This window comes from Ips typographus, linkage group LG7, assembly GCF_016097725.1.
Source record: "Ips typographus isolate SLU linkage group LG7, UJ_Ityp_2.0, whole genome shotgun sequence".
Taxonomy (NCBI): domain Eukaryota; kingdom Metazoa; phylum Arthropoda; class Insecta; order Coleoptera; family Curculionidae; genus Ips; species Ips typographus.
In genome coordinates, this window is record NC_138428.1 from 1443338 (window position 1) to 1464448 (window position 21111).

Here is a 21111-nt window from a genome sequence, read left to right on the forward strand (position 1 = left end):
TTCATAAAAGCTGTCCTGTCTGTCTTGACAAAAGAAAGTAGATGCTTTAAGTTGTATTTTGACGTTGGAACAAACCTATATTATCACGTTTTTTTTTTTCACTCAATCTTAAAACAAACCTTGCTTTAGAGGACAAAACACAAAAAAACACTTTTGTTAATTTTGTTATAAAGTGTAATGAAGCAAATACTATAAAATAGTAAAAATTGTAAATTATGAAACTGACACAATAACAACCAAATAAAAGTCAAAAATCTATCTTATTCAACAACCACTACCATAGAAAAAATAAACAACAATCATCAGGACAACACACCAATAAAAACAGCCAGTCAACTCTTATCTCATATTGGCCATCCTTTTTTGTTTTCTTTCCATTTTTTTCTGTTTCTTTTCATCTACTTGAGGATTTTCAGGGGCTGGCTGGAAAAAGTAGGGGCCCAAAACGTTCTTCCACAAAATCCAGCCTAATCGGATCGGCACTAAAAGCCACAACCACCAGAAATGGTTGGAAATAATCGAGGATAACAGCTGACATCCCGCTGTTAAAATGATCACATCTTTCACATTTCTGCAAGTGAATTAATGGATTTTTACCTGGAAAAACTGTTTGGGTCTTACAGTAAGTCTCCACGAATATTAGTGGTCCATTAGAAACAATTTTAATTTTGCAGTCTTGCAGTTTTTTTGTAAATCAATATGGAAAATTAGTTCAAAACTTGAACATCCTGTATCTTGGTTATTTTTGGGAGTTCAGGGTGTTTCAACCACTCAATGATATGACCTGCTCTTTTTAGTGGTGTAGAGCAAAAAATTGTGTACAGGGTGAGCAAAAATAATGACCCACTAACAATTTTGTGCACACCCTGTATACAGGCAACTGAATTGAAGTTCAAAAGGATAAGACGAAGAAAATTCATGGAGACCTATTTTCCACAAGACCCAACTATTTAAGCAAAAACTTACTCTGCAATTCCACCTTCCATGTTCAAATCATTACCGCTGTCCAGTAATTGTCCTGTTTCTGTGTATTTAGCTTTGGCCATAAAAGCCATAAACTGGTAGGCACCAATGTACACTGCAGTGGAAAATATATACCATACCTGCAAAATTGTGTTGTTTATGTGAATATTAAAGTCTCCATTCAAATATAACCTACAATATTAATGGTAGAACTGTAAAACACTAAAATGGCAAGAGACAAAGCATTGGAAATCATTGCCATGTTACGGTAGAAAGATAGAGTGGCCTGGTTTTCTTCCACAATAGTTTTGGCCCCTTTGGTGCCCTGTTTTCCTTTCTGAGGGGGCTGCAAACCAGATTGGTTGACTTTTTAATCGGTGTTTTCTGTTAAACTTACCGCCATTTGTCCGGTTACTGTTTAAATAGTGTTCTACAGTGGTTTTAATTCATTATTTTGCACTTTTCCCTTGTTTTTAATCAGTGAATAGCCAGTTTACTTCCAAAAACAGTTCCAACTCATCACATTTTGTTGGTTATGTTATGTTCAAGGTGTCAGTACTGTCAGTTAAACAGCAGTGTTGCCAAATGTCAATTGACGGGGGTTGCCAGTTGTCGCCTCGATTTCCGATTTAAATTTAAATAAAAAAAGTATCTTCTTTATGAATAGATGAAATATGTGGCGGATCGTATGATCTCCATCCCAGCGGAAGTGACAGTGACGCAATAAATGGTGACGTCAGATTAAAATTCAGTCGATTTTGGAACAAAACGCGTTATGATCTAAAAATCACATGACGCCATAATTTTAAAATCACATGATGGTCACGTGACGTTTGAATTATAACGCGTTTGGATCCGAAATCATTGTAAAGTTGGGTTATAGAGTATTTTTAAAAAACTATTTTTGTTTTTTAAAAATTGTTAAAGAACCATAAAAGTAATTGGAGGTCGAACAGTAAAAAACGATTTAAATTAACTACACGTAATGAACTACTAAACCTTTGAACCTCAATACTGTTCCCAGTACCTATACAGGGTGTGCACAAAATTGTAAGTGGATCATTATTTTTGCTCACACTGTACACAATTTTTTAGATACAATTTTTTGCTCTGCTCCACTGAAAAGAGCAGTTCAAGACGATGCTTTTAGGTGGTTGAACCACCCTAAACTCCCAAAAATAACCAAGATACAGGGTGTTCAACTTTTAAAATAATTTTCATCTTAACTGTCATCATCTAGTATGATCTTGAATTTGATGATTACGATATTTTATAAGAACACATATTAAACAGCAAAATATGGATTTTCAGTGGTAGTGCACCAAAAAATTGACAATTTTCCGTGCGCTTTAAGCGCTCTCTACCGTGAATCAAGGGGGATGATTCACCCTTTAAAGAAAATCAATAAATGCACCCCCAAATGAATTCGAAGGGGGTGTTTTAGTATAAACTCGATACGGTGTATAGACGAAATATATTGTGCAAGTGAGTTTTTTTCCGTGATATGTTGCCTGAAGCTGATAATTACGGGGTTTTGTACCACAAAAGCCACAAAGTAAATCAAGAACTGTTACGGTAAATTTCCTTTTTAGTTTTCTACCAGGTTTTCTACCTAAATAATTTTTTCACCTAATTTTTGCGCTAAAAGAAAGAAGATGGATTGGAAGAAACTGAAGAAAAAGTGCGGTAAATCCCGTCCAAGGCAGAAAAAGGTGGAATTTGAAAACGACATGCAGTGCATCCCCGAAATTGAGTTACCATCAAACGCCTCCGCTTTTGCTGTTTTTGCTTCAGTCCGGTTGGCGGTTTTAGACAGGTAAAATAAGTCTTAAATTTACCTGTAAAAACACTAGTTAAACACAATTTGTGTGTAATCAGATGGATGAAAACCGCCACCCAAGAACACTTGCAAAGCAGCTGTAGTATGCCGCTAATGGATCAAAGCGAGTTTGAAAGCGATACAGAAGATAACAGTCAAAGCAGCAGTTATCTGCCTGTTAAAGTGTCTAAAGTAGTAGGTTTAGGTATGTTCAGTAACACTGAAATTCTAATTGATAAACACTAATTCAATTTTTCAACAGGCCTCAGATCAGTGTTTGAATTAATCAAAGAAAGCAGGAACTCCCATCCTGTTTTGTGCACTAAGGCCCTTTTAGCTTTACTCGATGTTTTGCAAGGTAATTATTTAATTTTTTTTTACAAAAAAATACACTTATATTATTTAACACCCTGGTAAGCTTTGTGTTTATATTGGTCACTTTTCACGAGTTTTTTTACATTGCTACATTGCTAGACACTTTTTAACTTTGTGAGGTACTTTTGAACATATCTACAAAATGAGGAACATTCTTTAAACGTTTTAAATATTTTCAGACAGATTTTGAACACTTTTAAAGGTTTTTAGAAAGGTCTCAATATTTTTAGACCCTCTTAAACATATTTAGGTACTTCTGAACATTTTTAGTCAATTTTGGACATTTTTCTACATTTCTGGACACTTTTTAACTTTGTTAGGTACTTTTGAACATATCTAGACAATAAGGAGCAATCTTTGAAAGTGTATAAGGAGTTCAAATGTTTTAAAGACATTGTCAAATGTCTATTTACTTCTAAAAGTGTGTAAATTTATTGCAAATTGCCTATTTCTTTTCAAAAGTGCCTATCCATGAAGGAAATGCTTAAACATGTTTCACTTTTGTATAATTTGTCTTAGAAATGTCCGAACATGCTGTCAAACTAGTTCAAACATTTGTTGTTTATTTCTTTTCAAAAGTATCTAAAAATGTGGACAAGTATGTCTAGATTGGGTCGAAGAGAAAGTGACACTTGTGGTGACACACTGAGAGCTGTCAACTGTCAAAACCCCGTCAGCGCTAACATATACTGAAGTACAATTTTTGTCCAGGTCAATGTCCGGAAGGTCTCAAGACTGAACCTGCATACATAATCGACCCACTTTTCGATTTGCTACTCGATTTGGCAACGTTGCACGGTCCCGAAAGTTCCGTGCCCAATGACGGCACTCACGTGACAGCAGTGGCGTGCGCTTGTCTTTTGTCTTTGGTCGTGGTCAGGGGCGACACTGGAAAGTATTTGAGCGCCACCGCCGCTCTATTGATGTGCCCTAGAGCGCTCAGTGTTCAGAATATTCAGGTGCGTATTCACGTGACTTTGACAGATGTCAGACATATTTACTTCTAATCTGCTTTTACAAATGGTACATGACATTTTGACGTTTGTCTCATAATAGCTCGATGTATGTACCTGTGTACATCAAACATTTTGGACATTACTTTTCTCTCTCTCTCTCTCTCTCTTAAACACTTACTCTTTGAACTGTCAATGACGTCATTCTGGAATGGTCTATTGATTTTTTAACCTTTTTAACAAATTATACATAAAATAATAAGAAATGGTTCCGTAGATGCCGGCTGTCCTATCGTCGCTACAGCGCAGTATCCACAGCGTTTTGCTTGGCAAAATGGTGCGTCCTGATTGGTTGACGCACGGCGTACCCGCCCACTCAAAAATCGACTCGTTTCACGTAAAAATTCCCGGCGAGTTTGGCAACAACGCGCAGAGCATTGTTGCCAAATCGCTCGCTTTTGACGGGCAGTTTCTCTACCTGTTCACGTCGAAGGGATTGTTGAAAGTGGGGAGCGGATTCGGGGGCACTCTTAAAGGTCACGTGACCGTGTGGAAACCCGATTTTTATCCAAACGAACACGGATGTTTGGTGTTTTTTTCGGTATGGTGGTTTTATGTCCTGTTTTTACGACACTCACCAAGTTAGATTTAAGTGTGATATTTACATGGAAATCAAAAAATCGTTCGGAAAAATCTACTTGGAGTGAGAAAATTACTGTTTTAAGCACATTTTTGGAATCCTCATTAAATTTCCTGTCTAATAACCTAAAAAAACACTACAAAGTTTAGTACAGTCAGTGAGAAAAGTGGTGTCAAAGTATAAACTGTCTAAAAGACGGTTTGAAAGAACAGTCAGGGACAAAATCGCCTGCAAAACCCACCTGGAGTGAGAAAATGACTGTTTTAAGCACATTTTTGGAATCCTCATTAAATTTCCTATCTAATGACATAAAAAAATACTGCAAAATTTGGTACAGTCAGGGAGAAAAGTGGTGTCAAAATTTCAACTGCCTAAAACACAGTTTGTAAGGACAGTCAGTGACAAAATCGGTTCTGAAACCCACTTGGAGTGAGAAAAAGACTGTTTTAATTACATTTTTGGAATCCTTATTAAATTTCTAATTCAATAACCTCTAAAAATACTACAAAATTTGGTACAGTCAGGGAAAAAAGTGATGTCAAAGTTTGAACTGTCAGAAATTCAATTTCGGTGGAAAAATCTCCTAAACCTAGCTTAAGTGATCTTTAAAACCAACTTGCGAGTGTCGTGGAAACGGGCAACACTAACTGAAACTGTTTTGTTTAAGTTTGTTGATGTTTTAGAACAAGTTGTACTTGAAACTTAGCGGGAGGAGAGGAGGAGAACTCCTAGTTGTGGACCGTACTAATTTACTTATATGCGGTTCAGTTCCATTGCATCCTAGAGACGCTGCTGCGTCCGTAATTTTCTCGGATGGGGACTTTTTAGGGACTATTTCTGCAGCTAAAGATGTATAAATTAAAGGTTTTACAATGATCTTTTACTATGATAAGAATTTTCAAACTTAGGATGGTTTTGTGGTTCGATTACTCAACCAAAACGTCTCTCCCGCTTCGCTAGTCAACGAACTTCCCCTCAAACTGGCTAGGAAATGTGTAGAATTTTTGGGTTCGGCTCCTTTTGATGAGGAGGTCAATTGCAATTCTATCTCAATTAATTCGGAAGAGGAAATTGTATCAGTTTGCGCTGGAAAGGAGTTTGGACTGGTGCGCACTGTGTCTGGAAAGGTGTTTTACACCGGAAAAGCGTCATCGCTGGGTATCAAGCAAGCCGGAGTTCGCACTGGAAAATGGTCTGAATTGGTGCTGAACAAATCACCGAAAATCACTCATATTGCTATGGGTCACGATGGGTTCCACGCCATTTTGATAGTTGACGACGGCGCTGTTCTATTTACAGGTAAAATGAATTTTTTTGTTCAAAACTTAACTCAAATCAGGTAAAGGTTTTTTAAGCACATTTTTGGAATCCTCATTAAATTTCCTATCTAACAACATAAAAAACATTACAAAATCAGGTAAATTCAGACCGAAACTTTGAACTGCGAGAAACACAGTTTGAAAGAACAGTCACGGACAAAATTGCCTGTAAAACTTACTTAGAGTGAGAAAATGACTGTTTCAAGCACATTTTTGGAATCCTCATTAAATTTCCTCTCTAATGACATAAAAAAACACTACAAAATGAGTTAAAAGCATATTTTTCTTCATTAAATTTCTCGAGTATTGTCATATTGCTTCACTTATTGTAATTAGGCACTGCACGAAGAGGCGAAGACGGAGATCAGAGTAAAGTGCGCAGACAGCCCAAACCGGTCAAACCGAAGAAAATGGTGAAAGCAGACGGGTTGCATATAATTACGGGAGCTTGTAACAACGGCACCACCGCCCTAGTCACTAGGGATGGTGAACTTTTGATGTTCGGTAAAGATACTGCGCATGCGGATGCTTCCTCTGGTAAAACTAATATAGTAGTAAAAACCGACTTTTATAAAAGAGTTTTCTAAGGTTTGGTCACGGGTTTAAAGGGAGAGTTTGTAACCCAAGTGGCTTTAGGCAAAGCCCACGCAATCGCCCTAACCTCCAAAGGGAAGGTTTATACGTTTGGAATTAATAACAAGTTTCAGTGCGGGCGGGAGTTTATCAAGTTACCGAACAAAGACGGTAAGGACAGTGCGCACTCCTGATCTAACCTATATTGAGGTTTGGTGGTTGCAGGTCAAGCCAGTCACGTGGTAGCCATGGACACGGGACCTGCGCAAGAGGAGCCCGATTACTTTGAGCAACTGCAGCAAAACGTGGCAGGACGTTGCGAGGGCAATGCCGGCGAAGATGAACGAGCTAATTTGTGTCCACCTGGTGGGCATGCGTGGCACGAGGATCTTTGTATGGTGTGCACCGTGTGCGGCGAGTGTACCGGCTACTCGATCAGTTGTCTCAGTTCGATGAGTTCAGACAGAAATCCTGGACAGTGAGTGTGTTTTTTTTGATCACCGAGGAATTTTATTTTTTTTATGTACCAGGGAGTGTGGATGTGGTGAAGGTGACAGCGGATGCGCCATCTGCGGCTGTTGTCGTATCTGCGCTCGGGAAGTGGTCGATAACTCGGAACTAGCTGATTTGGCTGGAATGATGAGGTTAAAATGACCTTCCATCACGCTCTGTCCTGATGCTTTAATGACACTATTTACAGAGATAACAAATTGGTTCCCCCAAAACAAACTTCAAAGCTGCAGGAACAGTTGCAGAGTAGACTGGAAGATCGTAAAAACAAAAGCAAAAAGTCGATGGTCGGGTCCAGTAAGCAGGCGGCAAAGCTTAAATCCAGGTAGGAGTTAGTTACAATATTCTAGGGATCACCGCAGTTGGTAATATGGTATGGGCGCACGCCCTAATACTGTTGGTCCATCTCACGCCACGTAGGCGCGCAGTTCCATTCGGTCTCGTGGGACTTTTAGTTGTTAAATCCCGAACAATATCTTTATTTGCATTTGATCGGTTTTATTTGGCAGGTCTTCTGTTTTGGCAACACCCACTCACAAAGCCAACAACCTCGAGAGGCAAAACAACTTTTTAAGTTCCGCTAAAGAACAAACCAGCTCGGACGTGGAACGGGACGCTACTCGAGTCACATGTCTACCTCCGGCCATTTTGGATTTGAACAGTGACAGTCCTGTGGTAAGTGTCATTTGAAAACAGAGATGAATCTGATCTGATTGATTTTTGATGAAGGAAGGTGAAAAACACAAAGCTACACAATAACCTTAATTGAGCCTCCAATTAGGCTTTACAAGTTTCGAGTGCATAAGCACTCATCTTCAGGAAAGTTTGAAAATAGCGTCGACTGTCTATTAGAATGTACATAATACTAATATCAGTAATTAGAAGATGAACAAAACGTAGAACAAAGCACCCGGAAGACCATCTAAGAGATGGAAGGACAGTTGGCAGTCCACCTTCCAGGAACTGATCCAGAGGAACCTGCAAAACTAACAAATCCCGAGATCTTAAATATGAATAAGAAGAAGAACAGTATTATGTACATTCTAACATAAATTTGACTTCACCATGGGTTTTGCTGCCCCCCTTCTAGAAAGACACACATTTTCAAACTGAAGATGAGTGCTTATGCTCTCGAAACATGTAGAGAAGGTTTTCTGTTTTTCACCCTCCTTTTGTAATTAGATATTTAAAAAGTAATAAATAATACAAAAATAACAATCAACAGGTACAAATTGCTTGTGGCTTACACCACAGCGTTTTGCTGCTTCAGAACGGCCAAGTACTGACTTTCGGTTCGAACTTGTACGGTCAATTGGGTTGTGGTGACATTCTGGCGAAAAACTGCGTTCAATCTGTCAGATTGCCGGCAGGGGGCGTTCAAGTCGCTGCGGGTAGCAATCACACTGTGGTGCTGACCAGCAAAGGAGAAGTGCTCACTTTCGGAAATCCGGAGGTCTTTTTTGATCACTTTTATAACTGCAACTTGTAAATGAGACTTTTTTTGACAGAAAGGACAGTTGGGACGTGTGGCCAGTCCTACAGGGTCGGATAAAGTCGAGTTGGGGCAGAGTTCGAGCAGTTCGAGGTACGGAAACCCTCGCACTCCTTGGTACAGCATTCCCGGGGCCATTTCTAATGTGGGAGCAAGGTGATGTCAAAAATCTAGTTATTTATTTTTCAAGTTGTACGGTAAAATGTTATATTCAATGATAGTTGCGTCTCTTTGAGGGGCATACATGATAAAAATTTTACCCTGCTCTCAAGCTAGTCAAGTCTGACGCCCTCTAGCGGCCAGACTGGGCAAGTTAGCCTGGTCCAGTCTATGTCACGTGATAGCCTCATTTATTAGCTTTCTTTTGTTATATGATATGTTTATACAGAATGTTTCAAATAAGCGCGTTATGGACGATTTTTGCAAACAAATGATGCAAAATTTCAGAAAAAAAAGTCAAAAAAAAGTTGAATAATTTGGAAATGGTTATAATTAAGGAAATTTTGCAAGAGATCAAAAATAAAAAACTCAAAAATGGGCCTAAACTCAAAAATAACCAAAACATACTAAATTTTCGAAAATAAATTAAAAGAAATAGATTATCTCGAAAATGGTTAGAGTTTCAAATTTTGCATAGAATCAAATATAAAGAGCATTTTAAGATGAATATTTTGAGTTTTTTACGGTTGTAAAAACCAAAAATAACCGAGATACGGAATTTTGAAAATTATAGGATTCAATTTCCAAAAACAAGCAAACAAGTTAAATATCTCGGGAACGGTTAGAGTTACAGAAATTTTGCAAGAAACCAAAAATATTTAGAATACAAAGGTACAAAATACCTACGTGATAGACTTTACACCAGTTTCCGGCACTTCGAACGGTGTAAACGGTGTCATTTCGGGCAGTTTTTTTATTTTTCAAGATGAAACGATGCCCTATACAGAAAAATGTCATATTTAGTAAAAGTTTCATCCCATCAGGGTGTGTATGTGTATTTTTTGGGAAATTGGATTCAGGTTTTAGTAAAAGGCCTGTTCTAGACTTGCATGTTTAGAACAGGCCTTTTACTAAAATCTGGATCCAATTTCCCAATAAAAAAATACCACATCATCTTGACCTACACTGGATCACAAAAAAAGCAACATTTAACAAAAATGTCTCTATTATGCTCTAACTGGGGCCAAAAATCAACTCGCTCCGATAAATAGTAAAGTTTTTAAATCATTTTGAATCTTGGTTGATACATATTTCGCAATTTTACTGGGTTCCTACACAATTTACACTAATTTTGATATATGAATACACAGATTTGGACGAAGAGCCACTTGGGTGGGAGCCTCAGGCGATCAAACCTTCTTAAAACTGGACGAAAGTCTTATTAACTCTTTGAGCATCTCCAAATCTACTGTGGCAGCCAACAAGCAGTCAATAGGCAAGCTCTATCATCTCATTTTACAGTTTGTTCGCTAATATAAATTAAAATAGTGTTATTCCCCAATCACGAGACTACAGCACGGAATTTCAAATGTCTGGTCATCAACAAGAAGGACGGCAACTGTAACTCGTTTAAAGGCCAAGATCAGGTGGATTTTCAATCGAAAATCGTCTGTCTGGACCCGATTTACAATGTTTTGTGGTCCTACGAGGCAGCCAATCATCAAGTGTGTTGCTACAATATTATTGCCGCTGAACTTCAAAGCGACCAGGATGGAATTGAGAGAAAAACTCGTCTGAGTCGAGACAGTCGTGTTCTGTCCGAGATGAAAGTGGTTCAGGACAAAGGATTGATGGACAAGTATGCCAGCCTTAACGTGATACTGTCGTCCGAATTGGCGTTGCCTGTCACAGCCGGATGTCACGTGACTAGGTAGGTTGCATTGGTTGGCCTCCACACTCTCCTGCAGGAAACTGTCTTCCTTGGAGACGTCTGGATGGCGTAGATCAGGACGTTTTAGGGTCCCCCCGCATTATTACTACTACTACTAGCATGGTAGTTATTGTTATATAGTAAATGTTGTGTGAGCCCTACTGTAGTGATTAAAAACTTTTGATGTTATAGGTTCCAAGCTGCTCTGAACTTGTTGTCTTGCTTGGACACATTGTGCGTGGCTCACGATCTACAGATCACCGCCGTTAAGGAAGAAGTGGACGAAAGACAGACAGTTGCCGGCAAACAGTACTCCAAGGAGGACTTTCAAGCCGTTAATCGGTTTGAGAGCCATGGCGGAGGTTGGGGCTATTCCGGACATAGTATAGAGGCGATCCGCTTTATGGCAGACACCGATATTTTGCTGGGGGGCTTTGGGTTGTTTGGCGGTCGAGGGGAGTACACCGCCAAATTGAAACTGCTCGATATCGGCCCTAATGGGGGCGAGCAGGAAATTGACGGAGAATTGCTCGCGGAAACCGAAGAAATACCGTACGAATGTGGGCCTAGACAGAAATATGCGATGTTGTTTGACGAGCCTATTCAACTCCAAGTAAGTGACACTTATTTTTACATTTTCAGGGTCGGTAAGGTTAAAAAATGGATAGATAGTGCTAAAAAATGAAGATAATGTTCTTGAAAATTAAGAAGAATGGCGGTATTTTAGTCTTTTTAGAGGAACCTGTCCTGTAATTGATAGTCAACGATTTTTGTTGTTTTTTTTAGTTATAATTAGATATTCAGAGTTTTTAGAGAGAAAAACTCAGGTCAAGATGGAGTTTATAAAAAAGGAGAGAATGGTTACAATAATTAAAATTTAAAATGATTTTAAAATTCGATTTGAAAGTAATTTTGTAAAATGTAATTTTAAAGTGAAATAAGTCGTAACATAGTAAATGTACTGGAAGGTGTCTCTAGTAAAGCTTTTAGAAGCATTTTACTTACATTAAATTTTAACATACTTTGAATAGAAATAATTATTGTTTAAATAGTGTTAAAGTTAATTTAGTTTCTTTTTTAACAATACAGGCTCATCGATGGTACGTGGCTTGGTGCCGAATAAGCGGACCTAGCAGCGATTGCGGCTCTTCAGGTCAAACGATGGTAACCACTGAAGATCAAGTGCTATTCTACTTTAAATCTTCGAAAAAGTCCAACAATGGAACTGACGTCAATGCGGGACAAATTCCACAGTTGTTGTACAAAATTGTCGGTCCAGAGAACCAAAATCCCCCTAGACAGGTGATTGGCTTTTTTAATTTTTTAGTGTAAAAGTTAAATTTTTTGGGGAGTTAAGGTGGATCCGGTGGAACCAGTCCACATCCTCTCCAAGGAATTTGCTAGAACCGTTACCAAAGAGTGTTTCCAAAGCTTGTTGTCTCTGTTACAATGGTCTTGGAACACTTTCAAGTGGGGAATCATGGAAGGACAGTCAATCAAGAATATCTACACGACTTTGGAACTGGAACGCTTAGTTTATATCAGCACGTCTAGTTTGAGGTTGTTGTGCACCTACACCAATGAAATTTATCCCAGGTATGTGCAGATGATTTTCACCAGTTATACAGGGTGTTCCAGTTTTAAATAATTCACCAATCGATAGCACACATTGTGAGACGGTTGGAGCAATTTGGAGCAAATTTAGGTACAAATACATACGAAATTAATACTCATTTTGTAATGAAGATTGGCAAAATTGTCCAGTGCTGTAGATACAGGAAAATGGTTTTCATTTTTTCCCTTATTTTCTACGTTACTGAATATTTTTCAAAAATTACAGTTTCTTTTAATATCCTTGTTCAGGTGAGTTTCAAAAGTGATGTTTTTGCTGCAAATTTGGAGGACTATAGTATCTTCCTTAAAAAGCATTTTTCAGGAAAATGACATAAAATGCATGTCAACATTGATGGGCTATCGATTGGTGATACTTAAAACTGGACCACCCTGTAGCTTACTTTACTGAATACAGGCAAGTTAATCGGAAAGCGCCTTTGGAGAATGTCCACTTAGCCGAATGCGTGGGAGACGTTCGGACCTTACTAAAGCAAATCTTGTCGGACAACGCCCCTTTACTACTACAAAACAAAAAATCGAACAAAACAAACACGCATAGCGTGACTTTGATGAAAAGCATCTTGCAAGAGTGTCACAACACGTTCGTCAACTGTTTCCACGCCTTTTATCCCACGGCCTACCTTAAGTGGACTTGTTTGTGCGATTTGCTGGCCGAAACCTGCGAGGTACTCGTTAGCAGAGTGCTTTTTACGTCACAATGACGTAATTTGACGGTTGGTCACATTATGGTTCGGCCAAATTACGTCATTGTGACGTCAAAAACGCTCCATGAAGCTTTAAAACGAATGCGGCCATTCAATGTGCGGTTTGTTACAGTCCTACAATCCGCACAGCTCTTCCAATACACAAATGCTATTGAGCGCAGTTTTGTGCGCGCTTTGCGCTCCTTCAGTGCGATTGCGCAGCACGTTTCCTTTACTCGGAATGAGTCCGAGCACTGACAATTCGATGCAACGAGGTTTGAGTCCTTCGGACAACACGGGACATCCAATGATGAGCGTTAGTGACACTCACAATTATCCGATTCTGGTCGAACAGATGAGCTACAAAAGTCAGGTGAGAGTTGTCAATTATTATAATCATTTTTGTTTTCTTAATTTCTGTAAATTGACCAGTAACCAGTATTTGACCAATTTCTTGACGCAAAAGCGAGATTTCTGTAATTTATCTCTAGTTCGTTTCCTCGGTTAATACGAGCGAACCTAGATGTCGCACCAGAATAAGCATAGACTAAATCTACTGACAGGTAAATTAACGGTAAAGTAAATACTTTGCCAGGAAAAATTTGAATGGTTCAACCTTCCTGATCTCCCAAAAATTATCGACTTATAGGGAACTGATTTGAAATTTTGTTGCATCAAACTAGTTTTTGCTAAATTTTGAAAAAAAAACGAAAAATTTGAAAGATATCAAAAATATCAGTAAAAAACTGATAAATTAATCACTGTAAGTTTCACAGTCCGTCAGTGCCGCTACTATACAGGGGGTGCATAAAATATGTAGTGATTCAGATTTATGACTTTTCAAATGAATGACAGCCATAACAGGAAAATGATATCTTTAAAGCCAATTTAAATTAGATCCATATATTTATTGGTCAAAAATTGGTTTGACATTAACTGTCACTGGTTTGAAAGGAAATCCAAAATGGCGGCCCAAAATGTCAAACAAGAAACATTGTGGCGGGTTTTCAGGTTGAATCAAACTACGCCGGACTGTCCTGGACTTGGAGCGACGTTCTCGACCGACTTTTGAACCTCGTGTCTGATCCTATAATGCGCGTGCTCCAGAAACAAACGACAATCACTCTGTTTGAGCTGTCGAACTACTGCTGCCATCTGTTGGCCAGGGTTTTGGCAGAACTGGTACATCAGTGCAGTTCGTCCGATGTAAAAACACTTTCTCATTTTTTAGGAGTTGTAAACCAATTTTTATGTGACATTTAGGAAGATTTGCAAGGACCTTGCGGTCGAATTATGCACATCACGCCTTCCAGATTTACGAGAACGAATCAGTCCAGAACGTGGAACACTGGAAATGGGTCTCCGGATGCCATTTGTTTTCAGGTTAGTATGTACTACGATCATAGTCCACGAGTATGTAATGTATGCTATTACTCACGAAAGAAAATAACACATCTCCTGTCAACTGTCAACGTGACAGCGGAGAGAGAGACTATCGGACAATTTGACAGCTATAGCAGAAATCAAACGTAAATTGAGTCACACTGATTTTGTCATGTCATGTCAATTTGACAGTTTCCAAGTTTAGGACAGAACTGTAACTGACGTCCAAATGTCATAACTGTCAAAGTTCCACTCATGAAGCTATAAAATACTTTTGGTACTCTTTATACAGGATCTCAAGAGTGTTTTGTGGTTTTACAGATTTATGGAGAGGATTTTGACGGTTGTCATATTTAAAAATTGACTAAAATGTCAGAAACGGACAACCAAATGTTCCAAATGTCAAAAATGCATTTTTAAAAAATTTAAAATTCATGCAACACTAATTTTGTTACTTTCAGTATGTTTCGTTGTTTCGTACCTCCGTGGGAGTAAGTTTCCTAGTTTCCAAGTTTACAACAGAACAAAAGACTGTGCTGTAACTGACAGCCAAGTGTCATGTGTCAAAACATGACGTAATAATGTAACAGAAAGAAAAATCAAGGTTTAGGACAAATCAAGAAACAAACAGCTCCTTCAAAACATTTATATGTTTCTATATTAACTGTTACGTCACTCCATTTTATTTTGATTTTTGCTATGTATTAGTGGTGTCCGCTGGTGAGAAATAACTTGTTACTCACGGGCAGATAATGGGTGTTATTACCTGTTCAAAATTAGTTAGTAACCGGCATTAAAAACTTTGATTTTCTTCAGGTGGATAGATCAGGGATTTCTATAGTTGGCGTAGGAATATACGGGGGTATCGGGCATTACGAGTACGAGCTGGAGTTACTGGAAGACGTAAGTCGCGAAACATACAAAAAAAAATAGAATAATAAACGTTTATTGAAATTAAAATAGACGAGTTTGAGTAGCGGTTTGGAAAACCAAGCAGCGCATAGATGGAACAGCCTGGAGATCACCAGAGGTTCCTTCGGACCAGAGGATTTCGCACCGGATATTGTAGAAATTAAATTCGATAGGGCGGTTCCAATTAAGGTATAGTGTAGTAGGTAAATAGAGTAGAATTCTATTTATCCACTATATTCTAGGTGTCGGAAATTCTATGCACAAACAGCTAGAAAGTCAAAACAAAAATTGGAGACCTTTAAGAGGTGCCAAATTCGCGCGATGTTGTGGTTTTCTAGCTCTTCGTGCATAGAATGTCCGACACCTAGAATATAGCCGATAAATATAATTCTACTCTACTTATATCACATGGAGTCCCAGTCCTGGTTCCTAAAATATCCTATTTCAAGGAGTTTTTAACTGAAACTTATTATAATTTTAAGTGATGTGTATAAGTTTAGTTTTATCCATTTTTAGGAAAACGTCAAATACGCTGTGCGTTTGCGCAACCACGGAGGCCGTACCAACAACGGAGATGGCGGTCTTAACTCCGTCAAAGGCTCCGACAACACCACTTTCACATTCTCCACGTGTTCAATCAGTTTTAATGGCACCACGCTGACTAGAGGACAGATTCCTGTCCTCCTTTACTACAGGTAAGCACTTTTGTGTTCTCTCTCTGTCCAATTAACCTGCGCTCCACCTCAACCGGGACAGTGATTTTTTGGATAATTTTTAAAACCTTTTGATGCGGTTTGAACTATCATTGAGCTTAATTTCTTGGCTTGTGGTTAATGGAGAAAACAACCAACTACAATCCCACGCAAAAATCATTTAAATCGGTTTTGAATTGACTATTCCGGCTGCTTTGAATGTTTTGTGGAGGTTGCACTAGGCCTGAAATATATCGAAAACGGTGAAACATGTCGCAGATCTGCTTTTGTAGTTTTATTAGCAAGACCATGAAGCAACTGATGTGACTTTGGAAATGTTTTGGCAAAGCATCGTTTGGCTTAGTTGGGGGACCACAAAAACCACCCATTTCAACTTGCGCAAAGACTTTCAAGTTTCCCAATGACAGTCCAAACCGCATTAAAATCCGTTGAAGTTTTAAAAATCACTGTCCTGGTTGACGTGGCGAGCAATAATAACCGTAAATTAGTAATCCGGTGGAATGCGGCAAAACATTCACCTCAAAACTGGAGAGCCAGGCGAGGAAAGCTGCTTTGTCCATGACCAACTCCATCGTGCAGAATTGCTCCAAGCTGATGATGCTGGCGAGAGAAAAAGTGGACGAAGCGCCCTCTGCTGTGATTCTAAGCGAGTCTTGTGTCGTTAAGACTTTGTTGCCTTTGGTGTTGGCACACATAAGTCCTTTGGCTTCCAGCGACCCTAAAGTAAGTTAATACCCACTGTTTGATTAAATGTATTTTTAATTTGAAGTCTTCAGCCCTGGTTTGGTGTCTCAAATAATGCAAAAAAACATTTTCTTATTTCTACGTTTGCAAAAGATGATTCAACAGAAGAAAGGACAATTCGCTGTAATAGTACGAGTATATTGTAAAAATGTGAGGGCTGATGATATCTTAAAGGGACGAAACCAGTTCACAACCGGAAAACTGAGATATGTCTTCCAAGCAGAAATCCCAGTCTGTCTGTACGCCTAAGAGACAGAATACCAAATGAAATAATACGACAAAGAACCAAAATCGTAGACGTAGTCCAAAGAATAGCTACTATAAAGTGGGCTTGGACAGGTCACTTAGCAAGAACAAGAGAGATGGACAAAAAGAGTCGAGGAAGACCTCCAACTCGTTGGACAGATGAAGATTGGTTGTGTGATGATGATGATGATAATGGTGATATATTCTGTTCAATCTGTTCTTGAAGTCGGTTTTTCATAATCAGTTCGATCAGTTTACTGGAAGTAGTGTAATGGATCTGTAGTTTTGTGTTTTTCGAGTCCATGTTGTGGAATTGCTATTATTATTTATTCCAGGTTTCTAGAATAGTGTTAGATTTAATGCAGTCGTTAGAATAAGTTTGTGGAGTTAAGCGTTTAATTTTGTCCTTGCCAGGTGCGGTGTTGTTCTAGTAAGTGCTTCATCGTATTCATCATCCGAAATGTGTTGTCAATCTGGTCGTCAAAATAATTGTCGTACCAATCGTTTATTAGGGTGCAATTCTGATGGTTAAAGTTAGGATTGATGGGATTTTGAAAGTGTCTTTTCCTGGTCTGTGTATTGTTCTGTACCATTTTGTCATTAACATAAGACGTTTTGCTTTACCGGTTTCAATTATTTTCAGAGCGCAGTCCAAGTGTTGAGTTTCATTCAAGAACTGTTGCCGCACGTGTCAGCCTTAAATCTTTTGAGTTTTACCAATCAAAAAGGTTTAGCAGGGTCACGTGGGACTAACCAGGACCTTCCCGAGGTAAAAACGACTACAACGAGTAATCATTGCACTTGGGTTGAGAGCGAACATCCGTACAAAGCAGCTTCAGTGGCCAATTATCGGTAAGGGTAACAAAATAAAAGAAAAAACTAAAAAATATACAAAAAAACTATGATTGTAGGTTATAAGGCAGGGTCTACAATATGTTACATATTAAGCTGGTGCTGCTCTTCAGCAGAAATAGCTTAAATTTGTAATTTTGATTGGTGCAAAATGTGAAATTGCTTAAGCAATGCATTTAAAAGAAATGGTTATTATAATTATATATTATAAATATTTAAGGTGTAATATTATGTTTTTATTGTTAATAATTTTGAATAAATTATTAATTGTCTATCTATCATATTGTAGTTGCTTTAATTATTTTTGAATTTTATTTTTGTTTTTCGTAGAGTTTTGTTTCCTGAGAACATCAAATGGATGTCATTGGAATTTGATGCGGCATGCGCCACTTGCCAACCAGAAGATTCTCTACAGTTGTACATTCCCGCCATTGATTTTGCCTCTACTTGTCGCCGAAACAGCTTAGAAGAAGCCGAATCCGCTCCTTTACCGTACTGGCCTGTTCTTCATAAATTCAGCGGAAGGTACAGTTTATAAATCTATGTAGTTTAGTATAGAAAAGGGGCTTTTCCCGTGCGTGCAAAACTGTCTCGCTTGGGAGGCAAAACCGATCGCGGGAAGACAAGCGAGAACGGGAAAAGCCATTTTTGTACACAGATAGAAAGGACAGTCGCTGGTAAACCCACTTGGAGTGAAAAAATGTTTGTTTTAAGCACGTTTTTGGAATCCTCATTAAATATTCTATCCAACGACATTAAAAACACTACTAAATCAGGCAATGTTAAGGAGAAAAGTCGTGTCAAAGTTTGAACTGCCAAAAACACAGTTTGTAAGAACAGTCAGGGACAAAATTGCCTGTAAAACCCACTTGTATTTAGAAAATGACTGTTTTAAGCACATTTTTAGAATCCTCATTAAATTTCCTATATAATGATATAAAAAATACTACAAAATTTGGTACAGTCAGGGAGAAAAGTGGTATCAAAATTTGAACTGGCAAAAACACAATTTGTAAGAACAGTCAGGGACAAAATCGCTTGTAAAACCCACTTGGATTTAGAAAATGACTGTTTTAAGCACATTTTTAGAATCCTCATTAAATTTCCTATATAATGACATAAAAAAACACTACAAAATTAAGTACAGTCACAGAGAAAAGTGATGTCAAAGTTTGAACTGCCAAAAACACAGTTTGTAAGAACAGTCAGGGACAAAATCGCTTGTAAAACCCACTTGTATTTAGAAAATGACTGTTTTAAGCACATTTTTAGAATCCTCATTAAATTTCCTATATAATGATATAAAAAATACTACGAAATTTGGTACAGTCAGGGAGAAAAGTGGTATCAAAATTTGAACTGGCAAAAACACAATTTGTAAGAACAGTCAGGGACAAAATCGCTTGTAAAACCCACTTGGATTTAGAAAATGACTGTTTTAAGCACATTTTTAGAATCCTCATTAAATTTCCTATATAATGACATAAAAAAACACTACAAAATTAAGTACAGTCACAGAGAAAAGTGATGTCAAAGTTTGAACTGCCAAAAACACAGTTTGTAAGAACAGTCAGGGACAAAATCGCTTGTAAAACCCACTTGTATTTAGAAAATGACTGTTTTAAGCACATTTTTAGAATCCTCATTAAATTTCCTATATAATGATATAAAAAATACTACAAAATTTGGTACAGTCAGGGAGAAAAGTGGTATCAAAATTTGAACTGGCAAAAACACAATTTGTAAGAACAGTCAGGGACAAAATCGCTTGTAAAACCCACTTGGATTTAGAAAATGACTGTTTTAAGCACATTTTTAGAATCCTCATTAAATTTCCTATATAATGACATAAAAAAACACTACAAAATTAAGTACAGTCACAGAGAAAAGTGATGTCAAAGTTTGAACTGCCAAAAACACAGTTTGTAAGAACAGTCAGGGACAAAATCGCTTGTAAAACCCACTTGTATTTAGAAAATGACTGTTTTAAGCACATTTTTAGAATCCTCATTAAATTTCCTATATAATGATATAAAAAATACTACGAAATTTGGTACAGTCAGGGAGAAAAGTGGTATCAAAATTTGAACTGGCAAAAACACAATTTGTAAGAACAGTCAGGGACAAAATCGCTTGTAAAACCCACTTGGATTTAGAAAATGACTGTTTTAAGCACATTTTTAGAATCCTCATTAAATTTCCTATATAATGACATAAAAAAACACTACAAAATTAAGTACAGTCACAGAGAAAAGTGATGTCAAAGTTTGAACTGCCAAAAACACAGTTTGTAAGAACAGTCAGGGACAAAATCGCTTGTAAAACCCACTTGTATTTAGAAAATGACTGTTTTAAGCACATTTTTAGAATCCTCATTAAATTTCCTATATAATGATATAAAAAATACTACAAAATTTGGTACAGTCAGGGAGAAAAGTGGTATCAAAATTTGAACTGGCAAAAACACAATTTGTAAGAACAGTCAGGGACAAAATCGCTTGTAAAACCCACTTGGATTTAGAAAATGACTGTTTTAAGCACATTTTTAGAATCCTCATTAAATTTCCTATATAATGACATAAAAAAACACTACAAAATTAAGTACAGTCACAGAGAAAAGTGATGTCAAAGTTTGAACTGCCAAAAACACAGTTTGTAAGAACAGTCAGGGACAAAATCGCTTGTAAAACCCACTTGGAGTAGGAAAATGACTGTTTTAAGCACATTTTTAGAATCCTCATTAAATTTCCTATATAATGACATAAAAAAATACTAAAAATTAAGTACAGTCAAGGAGAAAAGTGGTGTCAAAGTGTGAACTGCCAAAAACACAGTTTGTAAGAACAGTCAGGGACAAAATCGCCTGTAAAACCCACTTGGATTTAGAAAATGACTGTTTTAAGCACATTTTTAGAATCCTCATTAAATTTCCTATATAATGACATAAAAAAACACTAAAAATTAAGTACAGTCAAGGAGAAAAGTGGTGTCAAAGTGTGAACTGCCAAAAACACAGTTTGTAAGAACAGTCAGGGACAAAATCGCCTGTAAAACCCACTTGGATTTAGAAAATGACTGTTTTAAGCACATTTTTAGAATCCTCATTAAATTTCCTATATAATGACATAAAAAAATACTAAAAATTAAGTACAGTCAAGGAGAAAAGTGGTGTCAAAGTGTGAACTGCCAAAAACACAGTTTGTAAGAACAGTCAGGGACAAAATCGCTTGTAAAACCCACTTGGATTTAGAAAATGACTGTTTTAAGCACATTTTTAGAATCCTCATTAAATTTCCTATATAATGACATAAAAAAATACTAAAAATTAAGTACAGTCAAGGAGAAAAGTGGTGTCAAAGTGTGAACTGCCAAAAACACAGTTTGTAAGAACAGTCAGGGACAAAATCGCTTGTAAAACCCACTTGGATT

The 21111-nt window shown here is 37.6% G+C and overlaps 2 protein-coding genes across 3 annotated transcripts in view; one reads left to right on the forward strand and one right to left on the reverse strand.

The window, feature by feature from the left end:
* Positions 1-151: 151 nt before the first annotated feature.
* Positions 152-1523, reverse strand: LOC145731469 (transmembrane protein 208). The gene is made up of 4 exons (XM_081983280.1): positions 1361-1523; positions 1160-1309; positions 967-1103; positions 152-571 (listed from the first exon to the last, which is right to left on the reverse strand). Exons 1-4 carry the CDS (start codon positions 1364-1366, stop codon positions 340-342), a joined length of 525 nt encoding a protein of 174 aa, XP_081839406.1. The 5' UTR covers positions 1367-1523; the 3' UTR covers positions 152-339.
* Positions 1524-2078: 555 nt separating this feature from the next.
* hiw (MYC binding protein highwire) overlaps positions 2079-21111 on the forward strand; it is a 96911-nt gene continuing 77878 nt past the window's right edge. Inside the window, exons 1-31 of one of the 2 annotated variants that reach the window (XM_081983146.1) lie at positions 2079-2538; positions 2612-2779; positions 2842-2987; positions 3045-3140; positions 3869-4116; positions 4388-4711; positions 5434-5601; positions 5659-6049; positions 6406-6606; positions 6658-6813; positions 6868-7120; positions 7173-7286; positions 7343-7477; positions 7662-7827; positions 8378-8605; positions 8661-8800; positions 9955-10079; positions 10133-10514; positions 10707-11127; positions 11604-11816; positions 11872-12110; positions 12544-12814; positions 12966-13205; positions 13844-14038; positions 14096-14215; positions 15032-15118; positions 15179-15316; positions 15644-15822; positions 16329-16563; positions 17474-17682; positions 18013-18207. In XM_081983146.1, coding sequence (XP_081839272.1) covers positions 2468-2538; positions 2612-2779; positions 2842-2987; positions 3045-3140; positions 3869-4116; positions 4388-4711; positions 5434-5601; positions 5659-6049; positions 6406-6606; positions 6658-6813; positions 6868-7120; positions 7173-7286; positions 7343-7477; positions 7662-7827; positions 8378-8605; positions 8661-8800; positions 9955-10079; positions 10133-10514; positions 10707-11127; positions 11604-11816; positions 11872-12110; positions 12544-12814; positions 12966-13205; positions 13844-14038; positions 14096-14215; positions 15032-15118; positions 15179-15316; positions 15644-15822; positions 16329-16563; positions 17474-17682; positions 18013-18207 — 6254 coding nt within the window. In that variant the 5' untranslated portion in view covers positions 2079-2467. The remainder of the gene's footprint in view (positions 2539-2611; positions 2780-2841; positions 2988-3044; positions 3141-3868; positions 4117-4387; positions 4712-5433; positions 5602-5658; positions 6050-6405; positions 6607-6657; positions 6814-6867; positions 7121-7172; positions 7287-7342; positions 7478-7661; positions 7828-8377; positions 8606-8660; positions 8801-9954; positions 10080-10132; positions 10515-10706; positions 11128-11603; positions 11817-11871; positions 12111-12543; positions 12815-12965; positions 13206-13843; positions 14039-14095; positions 14216-15031; positions 15119-15178; positions 15317-15643; positions 15823-16328; positions 16564-17473; positions 17683-18012; positions 18208-21111) is intronic. The other variant, XM_081983145.1, reaches the window with a different exon arrangement.

What these genes read in the sequence shown, in the direction of transcription:
- LOC145731469 (XM_081983280.1), bottom strand. An exon ending in ACAGTTCTACCATTAATATT is followed by an intron (nt 1,104 to 1,159) that starts GTAGGTTATATT and finishes ACAATTTTGCAG; the next exon opens with GTATGGTATATATTTTCCAC. An exon ending in ATGGAAGGTGGAATTGCAGA is followed by an intron (nt 572 to 966) that starts GTAAGTTTTTGC and finishes ATTCACTTGCAG; the next exon opens with AAATGTGAAAGATGTGATCA.